This window comes from Salvelinus sp. IW2-2015, linkage group LG15 (genome assembly GCF_002910315.2).
Source record: "Salvelinus sp. IW2-2015 linkage group LG15, ASM291031v2, whole genome shotgun sequence".
In the NCBI taxonomy this organism is placed as follows: Eukaryota; Metazoa; Chordata; class Actinopteri; order Salmoniformes; family Salmonidae; genus Salvelinus; species Salvelinus sp. IW2-2015.
This window is the reverse complement of record NC_036855.1, coordinates 9,022,264-9,037,551: the sequence shown is the minus strand read 5'-3', so window position 1 is coordinate 9,037,551 and position 15,288 is coordinate 9,022,264. Positions and strand designations below refer to the sequence as shown.

At 40.0% G+C, this 15,288-nt stretch overlaps 1 protein-coding gene across 3 annotated transcripts; it reads right to left on the bottom strand.

The window, feature by feature from the left end:
- Positions 1-268: 268 nt before the first annotated feature.
- Positions 269-14,467, bottom strand: LOC111974604 (noelin). 3 transcript variants are annotated; one of them, XM_024002468.2, is made up of 6 exons: positions 14,072-14,467; positions 9,770-9,919; positions 8,188-8,343; positions 6,791-7,010; positions 1,898-2,004; positions 269-1,333 (listed from the first exon to the last, which is right to left on the bottom strand). In XM_024002468.2, exons 1-6 carry the CDS (start codon positions 14,135-14,137, stop codon positions 659-661), a joined length of 1,374 nt encoding a protein of 457 aa, XP_023858236.1. In that variant the 5' UTR covers positions 14,138-14,467; the 3' UTR covers positions 269-658. The 3 variants fall into 3 exon arrangements, with proteins under 3 accessions (XP_023858236.1, XP_023858235.1, XP_070303013.1); XM_024002467.2 differs by lacking the exon at positions 14,072-14,467 and adding an exon at positions 11,546-11,899; XM_070446912.1 differs by lacking the exons at positions 269-1,333; positions 1,898-2,004; positions 6,791-7,010 and adding an exon at positions 7,199-7,576.
- Between the last annotated feature and the right edge of the window lie 821 nt (positions 14,468-15,288).

The following is a 15,288-nucleotide window of genomic DNA, read 5'->3' as shown; positions in this document are numbered from 1 at the left end:
GCTACATTTGACTATCTTTACCATCTGATCATGTAATATAATTAATTAATGTGGATCACCCACCTGGGGAAAATGGTCATGATTGTGTGTTTGTGTCCTACAGTTTGGCTTTATACAGGTTGATAAACAAGGCCCAGGATATAATCTCTCTTCAATTCCAAATGTAATTCAATTCGAAACTATGATACAATAGGCTGTACTATATGTGATCAAATAAAAAACAAGTCAAGAGTGGGTAATTCCATAAAAACACAATCATTATAAGCCATTTGAAGTCATTCAAAACAAGAAAGGCATGACCTTTTCGGTTCCTGTTTTACTCTTTGTTTCTATACATTATATATCATTAGGTACTGTATTTCTTGTTACTGAGTAAAATATAGGATACTTCTCTACTTCCACAGTTACATATAGTATCTCCTCTACTTTGAAGCATCCGTGGACCAGACCTGGGTTCAAATTTGCTTGATATAGCCGGGCTTGATTAGGCTTGCCTGGTATAATGGAATTAATACAATTGTTGCAAAACTGCAAACCCTGCCCATCTTGCACTCCAGGCAGTCTGCCGCAAATGTTAAAAGTATTTGAAAGTTATCCAATAGTATTTGAACCCAGGTCTGCCGGTGACTGAGAAGGTGACAGCATGGCTAGCTATCTACTACTCCTGCTCTGACCGAATGACGTGGAACAAGGTGACATTGTAAAGCACCTGGTGACCGTTATTCCATGCGTACAGTGCTCTGTCTTTAGGGTTATAGTCCAGCATGGAGATGTGAGAGTACTTATTCTGGAACGGTATGTCAATGTACTCGTAGGTGGAAGAGTTGGTGCTGAAGGCATAATACACCTTGGTCCCACCGGAGTAGCCATTGGTGACATACAGCGTGCCACATATCATGAAGGCCTCTCCTGCGCTCCTCTTGGGGTGGTTGGTAGTCCAGCTCTTGACGATCTGCAGGGTGTTGGGGTTCAGTTTACTGATGACAATGTTCCCTGCGTTCTGATTGGTGGCGTAAACGGCCCAGAGCCCGCCCTCGTCCACCATAAGGTCGATGTCTGAGTGGCCGCCCCAGGAGTAGTGGTACATGTTGTTGTAGCCGGCGTAGTCCAGCTGGCGTGACTTGCTGATGACGGAGGTCTTGAAGTCAAACTTGATGATGGTGTGGCTCTGGAACTTGTTGAAGTAGATGGAGCCGTTGTAGACCACCTGGCCAGTGCCTGACCACGGGTGGGGGAGGCGGTGAGATGTAAAGTTGTCGGAATTCATGAAGTCGTAGATGGACTTGTACTCCCGCACAAATCGGTTGTTGTGGTAGCCATCCATGTACCACACCTAGAAAGGAATACAAGAGCGTTAGAAAGTCATACATCTCAGGTATAGTATGATATTGAATTTAGCAAGAGAACAGAACAGGTGGATAGAGTATGTGTCCACCCCAATGTTAGGGATATTCCTTAATGAATTTAACAACACAAGTTCTGCAGGACAACGAGTGATATCTTAGTATGTGCAACACATAAAAATGTACAAATAACTTTTATCCAATCCTGTGATTCATGTCTTTCATTCCCTAGAATGACATAGTTTACTGCAATGACAACCTGGAGATGTAGCTACCTTCCAGATTAGCATCAGAATGTGTTGTGGTGCTAGCGTCTCTTTTCAGGCTAGTGAGCAAATCCCAGACAGTGAGGCATGGGAACACATTACTAAAGTTGTGATCCATTCTGGTCAATAATCACTGGTTTATACAAACCTGTTAATACAAACATACAAGCTAACATCTTACAGATTATATTTTACAAGTGTCCTCCCAATTGCATAATTGATAAGAACGTTTTTGTTGAGTCTGTGTTAACTGTATAATGAATAGCATAGGCATTGGACCAGACCTACCCTAGTGTCATCTTCAGGAGCCAGGGGGTCAGTCATCCAGGATCCAAACCTTGATCCAGACGTCTTAATGGTAATTGGATCGCTGATCCCTGTCAGCTTCCCACATGCTGCAAGAGCCAAATACACAATGCAAGATACTGCATTCATCTCTGGACTATCAATGGTGTTTATAGGTTGGAAAACATAGTGTGTGTGTGTGTGTGTGTGTGTGTGCGTGCGTAGGTCAGTGACCTACTATACCTACTATACTTTTTGTTGAAAATGATAATATCAATTCGACTTGTTTATCCAGCTTTAGTATTACAATCTATAGATCAGTTTGGTGATTTCTTCAGGTTTTGACAATACTGTTTTAGCTGGAGGTTTTCTAGAAAGAACTGTGTAGATATTGTATAAATGTATGTACTAGAATCTAGATCTCCTGCTTTAGCCATCCATTTCTCTGCCTCAGAATGATGTATTCGGACAGAAAAGTCAGTTTTCATTATTCATAAGTAATGTTATCATTTATCTATGACATTGAAAAGATACTGTTTTACAGAGACCACACAACCACAAGGTGTGAGCCAATGATGAGAAATTGGCAATTCCAAGGTAACAGAGTGATGCCAAACCTTGTGGCTTGTAGTCTCTTTGTACATCCTTTCAATGTCATAGATACATCATAACTTTACTTATGAATAATGAAAACAGACTTTTCTGTTTTTACATAAACCACACACTCAATTGCTCCCCTCTTCAAATGCTATATTAAGAACAGGAACAGTAAGTGCAATATTAAAGTTTGAGTCAATTCACACAATTCCTCCCCCTAACTTCAAGTCCAGAAAAAAATGTTGGGGGTTACACAAATATCTGCCCCCATTTTCCCAAGATAACAAACTAGCATATAACATTCTGAGAGCCATATGTTTCTTAGAGCTTGGTGAGAACGTGGTTGTCCTATGGATATTTTGCATACAACCTTCCCACAATTTTCAGGTAATGGTGCAGGATAGTTGCTTGGCCTTGGTACATTCTCAACACATTTAAGGAACTTGACAAAAAAACTAAATTTTCTTGGTATTTCATTACTTTAACAGAACGTTTCCTAAAAGTTAAAATATGGTTACATTTTATAAAAATGTTGGTCATGTTCTGGGAACGTTCTCTAACTGGTTTGACATTGGGAATATTCTCAAATAGTTCAGAGAACGTTAAGAAATAACGTTCTTCTGTGGAAATGTCTGTACTGCAGCATTACGTTTCCTACAGAGTTGCATTCAACAAGGGAAAACGTTTGTGAATGGTGGCTAACGTTAGCTAACATATTCAACTTGTTTTGTATTAGCCACGACTGTTCGCTAACGTAAGCTAACAGTCTGAGAAGGTAGAGTGCGGCAAACTGAAGTGTCTGTTTCGGGTCTAAACTGCCACTAAAAATAATAAAGTGGCCATGTAGACTTTCTACTACAGTTGAAGTCGGAAGTTTACATACACTTAGGTTGGAGTCATTAAAACTTGTTTTTCAACCACTTCACAAATTTCTTGTTAACAAGCTATAGTTTTGCCAATCTACTTTGTGCATGACACAAGTAATTTTTCCAACAATTGTTTACAGACAGATTATTTCACTTATAATTTACTGTATCACAATTCCAGTGGGTCAGAAGTTTACATACACTAAGTTGACTGTGCCTTTAAACAGCTTGGAAAATTCCAGAAAATTATGTCATGGCTTTAGAAGCTTCTGATAGGCTAATTGACATCATTTGAGTCAATTGGAGGTGTACCTGTGGATGTATTTCAAGGCCTACCTTCAAACTCAGTGCCTCTTTGCTTGACATCATGGGAAAATCAAATGAAATCAGCCAAGACCTCAGAAAAAAAATTGTAGACCGCCACAAGTTTGGTTCATCCTTGGGAGCCATTTCCAAATACCTGAAGGTATCACGTTCATCTGTACAAACAATAGTACGCAAGTATAAACACCATGGGACCACGCAGCCGTCATACCGCTCAGGAAGGAAACGCGTTCTGTCTCCTAGTGACGAACGTACTTTGGTGCGAAAAGTGCAAATCAATCCCAGAACAACAGCAAAGGACCTTGTGAAGATGCTGGAGGAAACAGGTACAAAAGTATATCCATAATAAAACGAGTCCTATATTGACATAACCTGAAAGGCCGATCAGCAACGAAGAAGCCACTGTTCCAAAACCGCCATAAAAAAGCCAGACTACGGCTTGCAACTGCACATGGGGACAAAGATCGTACATTTTGGAGAAATGTCCTCTGGTCAGATGAAACAAAAATATAACTTTTTGGCCATAATGACCATCGTTACGTTTCCAGGAAAAAGGGGGATGCTTGCAAGCTGAAGAACACCATCCCAACCGTGAAGCACGGGGGTGGCAGCATCATGTTGCGGGGGTGCTTTGCTGCAGGAGGGACTGGTGCACTTCACAGAATAGATGACATCATGAGGCTGGAAAATGATGTGGATATATTGAAGCAACATCTCAAGACATCAGTCAGGAAGTTAAAGTTTGGGTCTTCCAAATGGACAATGACCCCAAGCATACTTCCAAAGTTGTGGCAAAATGGCTTAAGGACAACAAAGTCAAGGTATTGGAGTGGCCATCACAAAGCCCTGACCTCAATCCTATAGAACATTTGTAGGCAGAACTGAAAAAGCGTGTGCGAGCAAGAGGCCTACAAACCTGACTCAGTTACACCAGCTCTGTCAGGAGGAATGGGCCAAAATTCACACGACATATTGTGGGAATCTTGTGGAAGGCTACCCAAAACATTTGACCCAGGTTAAACAATTTAAAGTCAATGCTACCAAATACTAATTGAGTGTATGTAAACTTCTGACCCACTGGGAATGTGATTAAAGAAATAAAAGCTGAAATAAGTAATTTTCTCTACTATTATTCTGACATTTCACATTCTTAAAATAAAGTGGTGATCCTAATTGACCTAAGACAGGGAATTTTTATTCGGATTAAATGTCAGGAATTGTGAAGAACTTCCGACTTCAACTGTATATTTTCTAGGAATAGCTAACTTATTTTCAGTTTGAATATTGTCGCTAAAAAGTCACAGTAATCCTTACAAAAGTAGGTGTTTGATGTTTCACAGTAACATTTTGGAATGTTTATTCAAATCGTTCAACTGAAATTGTTCAACACAAAAAGAAGCCTTGTTAGGTAACGTTTCTTCGTGTTCTCAAATTAATTGTTCTGAGAACGTTAAGCAAACTTTCCATAAAAACTACAAGAAAAGATTAGTGATGTTCAGAGAAGGTTCTAAGAATGTTATTTAAAAACATACATTCCGTTCTCAGCATCAACAAAACTCTATCATGTTATGCGTGTTCAGGTGTGTTGGCCGCGACCATTAATTGGCCACACCTGATCTTAATGAGTGCTTGTTTTCTTTGAAATGTAGTCTGTTTGAATAGACTAAAATGAACAGCTTAGTATTCGTAAAAAAACAAACATCCTCACTCCATCATAGTGGTGCAGTGGACTAATTCCATGGATTCACAACAGAAGATTATATGTTCAAATCTCACTGATGCTGTGTCACAATAAAAAAACAAAGGTGTTTGCATGATTAATGCCTAAGGAAATGCATTTCCATGTGTTCTATCTGTGCTTGGAGTTTCATTTTTTTTGTGGCCAAAATAAGCTAGCAGTGTTATTAAAAGTCTTATTGATACATTCAGTGAAAGTTAAGGAAGTAATTCAAAAGCCTCCAAATAACCTATTATTACTTTTCTCAGAGTTAATAAAACTTTCAAGAAACAATAGTAAATTTCCACTTCTGTTCTCAGACATTTAAAAAAACGTTACATTTTACTAGTCAGGAAACAGTCATTCATTCCCACAACCAATGTGAAACCAAAAACATTTGTTCCCACAACTTCGAAGGAACCAAATGTGCTAGCTGGGTAGTGTATGCTGTCTACCATAGCTATAGTACTTGGAGAGTTATAGCTGAGCACTTGAAACAAAAATGGATAATCCTCTGAAATTGAAGTGAGCCCTTCTTTAATCTCTAAGAACTTGCCAGCCCATTGGCTCTACTCCATGCCTACAGGGTCATCCCTAGAGCTACAGTCAGCATCCTAACAGTCAAAGCACAGTGGCACAAAGGAAAACGACTTCAATGCCTCATTCCTTACAATTGGATTGCTTCTACCTGTTTCCTCCCATTTTACTTTGAATCATGTATTTTGCACCATTCATTGATTTGTTCAGCCTTTCACTTACTGTTAGCCTGTCACGACATCAATCGAATAAATATGGTGACATATAGGATACTGTATATGCTGGGAGAGCCCTTGGTTTAGACACACATCATGCCATCTACTTTGCCTTGTATACAATCCTGTGAACAACCCATGCAACAAAGAGATTACTGAGAAATAATCTGTCAGTTGTTACATCCTGGTACTATTTGTAGATGACTGTCGCTACAATGGTGTGAAGCTTTTGGCCAAGAAGTGGACATAAGCTCACAGCTCATTTCTGGCACACATAACATGACGTGCTAGGGATGTAGTTTCGGTTTAATAGGATTACATTAGCAAAACTTAATCCAAATCACCATCTAACAACTCTAAATCCTAACATGTTTAAATAGCTTCTAACCTGACATATGAGAACTGTTTGTCTTTTTTCATCAGCAATATTATTATGCATTGATGTGTAGTCGAGGCACGTGATTGCCTAACATCAGAGAATGACTGAGTATGTTAAAGCGATAACGTAGTGGTAGAGCATGTACCATAGGTGCGGTGGATAGATAGAGATCTGTTGGTGTGAGAAGAATGACTACTGTAGATCTGATTGGCCCGTTGCACAAGGAAGCAAAGGGGGTGTTTCGGTGTTCTCTGAGCCTACCTAATTTTTGCATGCATGCACGAAGCCTCTCTTCAAGATTTGACACTCTGTTTTGTAGCTCCTCGTAGTCATAGGCGCCGATCTCCTCCTGGAGTTCGTTTAGCACAGACGTCAGATTCTGGAGCTCCTCTTTAAACCGCAATACCAATTTTGCATCGGCTTTGTACTCCTCCAACACTGGTATCAATGGCCTAAGTTCCTCCATTTTCGCTTTTATTGCCTGAAAGGTTAAAATAGGCTTGGTTCAGTGTTATGCGAGCAAATGGGTGTTCCACACCTGTCTTGCCCTACTCTGGCTGTCTCCCTATGATGAGTTCAGAGTGGACCTAACACATTCAACAGTATCATGAACGGATGTGACATCATCACAAACATAAGCAGCATGAAACAAGTCCTCGGTACACCAAAAACAATTGGGAAAATATTTTATTTTCACCTTTTAAAATGCAACATCTTAGGGTTACATGCTTTTCTGTCACATACAACAATGTTTCCGTATTTTTTTGTGGTAACCAGTTATGCATTGACAAATCTAAACAGGATATGGAATTGAATAAAACAAAAGTAATATTAATAAAAAAAACGGAACTAAATCTATTGATGGAATGCATCGACAGTAACATGCAGAAATGCAAAGAGCAGTGCAGGTCTGAGGGTGAAAAGGGTGCTAGTTTTCAAATAAACTGCATGGTGCAAATAGTCATTGGTCAAGTTCAGGGATAGAACACTGGAATAGAACTGCCTCTTCAGTCTCTGCAGCTTTGATATAATTTCCTAAAGTTAGCCCTGCAAGCAAGAAAATGAGATACTGTTGAGTGTTGAATAATCTAACTCACTAGCCTAATATACACACACAAAACATGCAAGGGTCATCACTCCCAGGGTTGCTCATGACAGACACATAGCATAAACATAGCATTGGTGAGGATAGGTGGGGAACACACACAAACATACACACACTAACAAACATAAACGTCATCAGAATAGTTGATGATGTTACATTTTAATTCCAGAGACAAGCATTTAGGTGTACGGGTTTCATTCACAGCAGGGGCTGTAGGTATCATGCTTCTCAATATAATAGTGCTGATCTAGGATGTGAATGAATACTATTATATGGACAGTAAGGACCTGATCCTAGCTCAGCACTCCTACTCTGAGAGGCTTGATAGATATGGACCCAGAACTCCACTTACAGCACATCTCTTTGTACAATGTTGTCTATGTAAGAGTAGGGTTGCAAAATTCCAGGAACATTAAATAAATTCCCTGGTTTTCCCAGAATCAGGAGGGAATAAGCAGGAAATCCGGAATCCTCCAACCAGGATTTCAGGAAAAACAGGAAATGTATTGAAAGTTCCCGTAATTTAGCAACCCTAAGAGAAATGTTGACATACCTTGTATTGCCTGGCAATGTTCTGCTTGTGGTTCTCCTCCACCTGTTTAAACTTGGTCTCCAGACCTTTCAGCTGGACCTCCATCCTCTCCACGTACTGCAGGTCTCTCTGGGTCCGCTGGTCTAGCACCTGGATAGACTGGGTCATGTTCTGGACCTAACACAGGGGAAAATAGAAAAACATGTATCTTAAAGCCCTAAATATACCGAAATACAGCCCTAAACACTTGTGTATTCAGGTCTTCCCAGGCTTATTATTTAATTCCATTTTTGGAATCAAAATAAACAAATTATACACCCAATAAACGCAAAGATATAGACTTTAGCCATCAATGCTCCTTCAACAATGTCGGTGCATGACACAATTTCTTGTAGATATGGTGTGGATAACTGACTACAAAATCTGACACTGTATAACCTCTGACGTGTCTAGGCAGAGAATACAGCATTTCAGGTGCTCAAGAGCAACTAACTGTTATGTGTATTTAAAGATCAAGCCGAATCAGAAAGACATCCATTTCTGACCCCAAATGACCCACAGCAGTGATAGAGATTGAGAGTATGCTGTACATGGACTGCTGGTTGTTCCACATCAAGGTGCCAAAGTTGCACAACATCTGGCCTCCAAACAAATCTACTGTATAAGACTGAATGTCAGATCATATCAAATGATGATGACAGCAAATCAATATTGGCAATACAGGGTGAAAGGAACTGCTATTGTCAAGGAGCCATACAAGTAACTAGTCCTCTGGCCAGAGGCTGCTGCTGCTGAGAAGATGATGGAGAGAAATGAGAGAGGGAGAGTGGGAGATATGGTTGTTATGGTGCAACTGGTGAATGGTGCTTGTTCTAGTGGAGGTCTGGTAGTGAGGGGGTTATGGGTACTGTAGTACATCATGCTACATGGGGGGGGGGGGGGGGGGGGAGAGAGGGAGAGTGGGAGATATGGTTGTTATGGTGCAACTGGTGAATGGTGCTTGTTCTAGTGGAGGTCTGGTAGTGAGGGGGTTATGGGTACTGTAGTACATCATGCTACATGGGGGGGGNTGCAAAAGGGTTTTCTAATGATCAATTAGCCTTTTAAAATAACAAACTTGGATTAGCTAACACAATGTGCCATTGGAACGCAGGAGTGATGGTTGCTGATAATGGGCCTCGGTAGGCCTATGTAGGTATTCTATTAAAAAATCTTCTGTTTCCAGCTACAATAGTCATTTACAACATTAACAATGTCTACACTGTATTTCTGATCAATTTGATGTTATTTTAATGGACAAAAAATGTGCTTTTCTTTCAAAAACAAGGACATTTCTAAGTGACCCCAAACTTTTGAACGGTAGTGTATGAAATGATGATGATGGGAAATTAATATCGGCAAAATCCTGCAGGGTGAACTGAATTGCTATTCTCAAGGAACCATACAAGTGAGTGACTCCTGTCCTCTGTCCATAGGCTATTACTACTGAAAAGAAGATGTCATGGTATTGGTGGTGCAACTGGTGAATGGTGTTTGTTCTAGTGGAACTCTGATAACAGGAGGTAATGGGTACAGTAGTACGTCATGCTACATGGGTGGTTACTTTTTCTAGCAGCTGCCGGAGCTGTTTGGTCCTGGCGTCCCGCGAGCACATGGTCTGTTGAGGCGCCACCACGGTGCAGACACAGCGACCCTCTGTGTCCTGGGCTGAGCTGTACACCTGCCATGACTCCTCAGGGTTGGCTGGGAGCACCTAGGATGGACAGACAGGGGGAGAGAGGGAGAGACAGACAGACCGGGAGAGAGACAGACAGGGAGAGAGAGAGGGAAAGACAGACAGGGAGAGAGAGGGAAAGACAGATAGGGAGAGAGAGACAGACAGCCAGACAGGGAGATAGACAGACAGTGAGAGAGGGGGAGAGAAAGATGAATGAAAAAAGGTTATTCATATAGAGATGTGATGTGACAATATTAACACCATACTGCGCTGGTTCAGACATTTCTCTTTCACATTGTCCTCTTCAGCACGGTTCCAGCAGCCGTGGAGGGTGCGTAACCAAGCCAGTACAGTTCAGCTTGCTTTGGCTTGGCAGGGCACGGCTCACATTGGCTCAGTAGTGTGTAGGGTTTAAGATAGACTACATTGCTACTCTTATCTAAAACATTTACTCCAAAATTGTGTCATTACATTTTTTGAAGTTTGGACAAAAAGCATGATCTCTGCCAAGAAATGTGTGCCAATTTGATGCAGAATATTTTCACCACAGGGATTTACATAACCTTTTTCTAAGATGATGACATATGATTACATAAAATGCCATCTGTACTGTTGAACCTTGCCGTATGTTCCCGCCTAATCTCCGACCATCAAAACGACTATCCACATTCTAAAGGCAATGGGGCTGACAAAAGGAGTTGACGTGAAATTGAGGGAAACAACTTTGTAAATCTACTCAAATAGCGTTGCTGGATTGTGATGATATTAAGTCATAATCTTGTATTTCTAAATACTTCATGTAGCCTACAGGAATTTAATCTGTGCCATTTATGTCAATGAAACCTTACATTTTCATCCCTCCAATAAAGTCATTCAATATATATATATATATATGCCATTTAGCATTTTTATCCAAAGCGACTTATAGTCATGCGTGCATACATTTTATGTACGGGTGGTACGGGGAATCGAACACACTATCCTGGCGGTGCAAGCGCTATGCTCTGCAAAATGAACTACAGAGGACCAAGCCTATTTAGCACGAAGCCTTCAGAGTAGTAATTCCATACAGAGGCTGCTCTAAATGTGGATTGGTTACAACTTTACTACTACATGGTTGAACCCAGAGTCATAAATAGACATATGAACAGAAATATGGCTCTAGATTAACCCTGACAAGTAGTGACATGCAGTGTATTATGCTAAGATCCATTGTCTACAATGTGACTTCTTTATCTGTTAGTGTTCTTATATAATGTAGCATTATTCTGCTCTTTATATTCAATTACATTAGTCACAGACAATCTCAGAACTGTTATAATTGTCCATCATTGCCACACTTCTTCTCCAACATATTTCAGTTAAACCATTTAGCAAAGAATGTGTGAAAGTTGTTGAAACCTGCACTATGGCTAACAAGAATAGTAAGATAATGATTTGCCGTTTATTCAGCTATATGTTTATGGATAGGCCTACTCGTTTTGGCTATAGTCATTACAGACCATTTTTTTTTATTTTGATGCACAAGCAACACCCGTTTTTTTCTTTCAATTTCCAACCAACATTAGGTATCAATTATAGGAATAGGCCTACTAAATAACTATTGCAATCTATCCTGTGCAGTACATGATTCTAATGGTTCCTGTATTTGCTGTCACTCACGCCGGTGCTCCGGTCCGCTGTCCCTCCTGATGCTACCGAGAGCTTGTTGGTGTTAAGTCCCACCAAGGACGGTAACGTCTGCGACATCCAGTTAGTAATCATAGCCATCGTGCTCAACACCACTCCAATCTTCAGTAAAGGAACCGACATATCTGCGCTCTTGTCGTTTTACCAAAAATGTCCTTGTACACATTCCAGTGAAGAACTAACTAGACAATTCATATTGCCAATCATTGGATGCAACGGCAGGGCTGCAACAGCGGTGAGTTTAGGTTTGAACATCTTTGGCTGACAGGTGGTTTCTGCTCTCTTCAAAAGCCACTTTGATGATGGCTCAATGCAATTGTTGGAAAATGTGAAGTGGTTCTCCCGCAATTGCTTTCGAGTTTAGAAGATGACATGGATTCAGTCGCCTCTCCCATTCGCTGAATACCCCCGCCCACCGCGCACTGATAGAACAACCTTCAGTTGAAATGAAATTCATGGCGCCACGCTTTGGCGCTTAACACAGTGAAACAGGAATATGTACCTTGCCACCAAATACAAGAAAATGCCATGACAGGAAAACAATATCTAAATAGCATAACTTCAGACATTGAAGTCAATTGTGTGATAGATTCAATTTAAGTATGAAACCTTGCAAACGCAATGGAGACAAAACGAGCCTAAACGACATTTTCAGACTGGATAGCGTAATTGTGTAGGTTGGCTACTTTAATAACGGTTGCTTGATGACTATGGGGACAAGAACTGGAATAATCCAATCACATTGAAACCATCAGTCACAATTTTTGACGGGTGCCATAGAAAGCAAGGTAGCCTACGAGTCCCATTTAATCCAATAAAGAAGTGCCGGATTTTGATTGTCATTCACAGAAAAAAACATGTAGACAATTCATAATCTAGGTAAGTGTTTGACAGTAAATCTGATTAATCGTAGACATTTGAAACCGCATCAGATTCAACATAAAGCTTGTACAAGGTCCGTGGCGCAATAATGGGATATTCAACATCTGTACTGAAATGCAGTTAATGCACTGTCCTTGACCTGTTTTAACCAACCAGGTCCAGGGATATCGAGGGACATTCTGCCACCTTGTCGTTACGAATGGTATTGCACGTCCGTTTGTCAGGTACTGTAGCCTAGTATTGCGTTTAAAAAAAATCAAGATAAGCTTTAAAAACGATATATTTCTGTTTATTTTCTCTTTCATGAGTTACAGACATTTGTTTGCACCATCTCTTGTTTTGTTGCTTCTTTTTGTCTTTTTGTTTAAAAAATATATAATAAATCATATATTTCTTCCACATTTAATAAGCTATATATATTTATTTTCTTTGTTTGTTTGTTGTTGGTTATATTGCGCTAGTTGTTTGGGATCAAAAATAAGGGATTAACATACAATACATTACATCACATTTACTGTTCATAATACAAACAGATTACGAATGATTATAAGGAATACAAAAGTCAATAATCTTCCTAGTATTGTCATAGCCTGCCATACCAGCATCATGAATGCGATGAGAATGATTAGTTGAATGAATCAGAACTTTGGTGCTTTCAAATGGCACCAAATGTCTGATTCATTCAACTAATCACGAGCTTGTTGATTAAGTATGTGATCAAGTGTCTTAGTGCTAGTCTAGAACAAAAGCTTGAACCCCTTGTTGGTGTCCAGGAAAGTTTGACAGGTTGTATTGTGGCAGCCAGGAGGAGGCGCTGTGGCACTGTGAGTGCAATGCATCTCTGAATAGAGAAACAATTCCTTAGAAAGATGGAGATAAGAAGAACATGTTCATGGGGACCATTACAAATAAATGCGAGTTATTAATCATAGCAAAAGTCTAATATTTTGGAATTGTTTAGAATTTTAGAGCAATAACAGCAGTCTATTATTATTATTGTGTTGAAATAGTTTTGTTTTCATATTTCTGTCTGTAGTGTTAGTATAACCAGAATAGTCTATTCATGTTAGGCTACAATCTGGGGTGGAATCTGGTTAATGCATTGCTTTAATAAGATTTATATTTAAGCCTTTTATCTGACATATTCATTATATTCGAACTATCAAATCATATTGCAATTGTCTAGATGTGAACTGTGTCACTGTGAAATTTCTCGCGTATTTCAATGTAGACATTATAAAGTAGATTACCCTATCGCTCACATAGCTTAATTGGAGTGAATTTGGAATTAGTTCGATGCATTGAATGTGAAACGCCAATTGAAACATTTCAGTATAGCCTACCCTACCTCACTGATTAAATAAATTGATGATTTTGATTTAGTCAAATTTTGTTATAGATACAATAGATAGTTTGGCTACAGAAATGCCTCTGAACGCACACTAGCCCGTATCAATTTTACTAGGATGATGGAATCCCTTTATCGTTCATCATAATATATTTTAATCTCTTAATCTCAAGGCCTACAACGTTGTTAAATAGGTAATTTGTAGGATCATTTGCTAAGCATGGTTTGGATATCTTAAATGGGGAGTAAAATGGCGTTTATAAACCTACTTGGGTGAGTTCGGTGCCCATCAAGACAAGGAGGGTGAGACTCAGGAGCTTGTTAGTAGGCTGCATCGCTTGCCTCCGATAGCACTAGATCCAGTGTTTTCACATGCAGATTGTCTTTTTCCACTGTAATGTCTTCTTCCTCTTTTACACGTCGTCTTGCAATCTTCGTTGCAGCGCTAAGGACAAAAATAAAGGTAAAGAACAAATTTGGTGTGAGGAGCAGTCACTGCATGATGTTCAATGCATCTCAGTGCGTTGTGCAGAAGACCCCTTTCCTTCTGTCTTCCTTCTGTCAGCCACCTCGCATGAGAAGCATGGAAAGAAAAAACATTCGCAAAAGTTGGCTCCGCAAAACAAGGACAGGGGTGTGTGTGACAATGCGGGAGGGAGCTGGCTGTGGAGCTGAAACCGGATGTGACAGGAACGGGCGTGTGGAATTCAAGAATGATTGGGCGGGGTTGGAGGGGGCTCATATGAGAAGAGAGGTTCTATAACAGGTTTTTATAGAAAGAATGGGGTTAATAACATGCAGAATCCTACATAATGACTATGATTCAATGCAAAAATGGGTCCTGGGATCTGCTGAGATGTGAAGTCAGGCCATACTTAATAGTTGTAGACTACAGCATAGTAGCATTCCCATATTGCTGTTTGCTTAAACATACCTCTCAAAATAATTTTGCATGAAATCATGGCATCCATCTAAAGCTTAGGCTGCACGCTTTATCTTGGTTACTACGTTCATGCTGTGAATACTCACTAAAGTCATGTTTTACATGCCTATCTCATATGAACTCTTTGTATTTCAACCCTGTGATAATAGATTCCTAGATTCCTGTCTCTAGATTCCTTTTTCCCCTGTCCAGGTCTTTAGATGGCATTTCCTAATCTCCCTCTGTCCTCTCTACCTTCCTTGATCTTTTCTAAAAGGGTAGAGGGAAACAAGAAAAGGAGGGGATGTAATGGAAAGTGAGGTGCAGAAGAATGTGTGGTATAACCAGCCAATGTCACAAAGAAGACACAAGTCAACGAAAGCAGTTTGTCTTTTTGCACCCAGTTCAGAAACTGAATAGTAGCCCTGCTGGGATTTTATTTCTCCTATGAACTGTAGGCTAGTGTAAATAGCTCCTCTATCTAACCATGTCAACCTGAAACACAGTGCTATTTGTGTTACTAGATGGGAGTCTTGCTATAAGGAAACAGTAGTATTTGTGTTA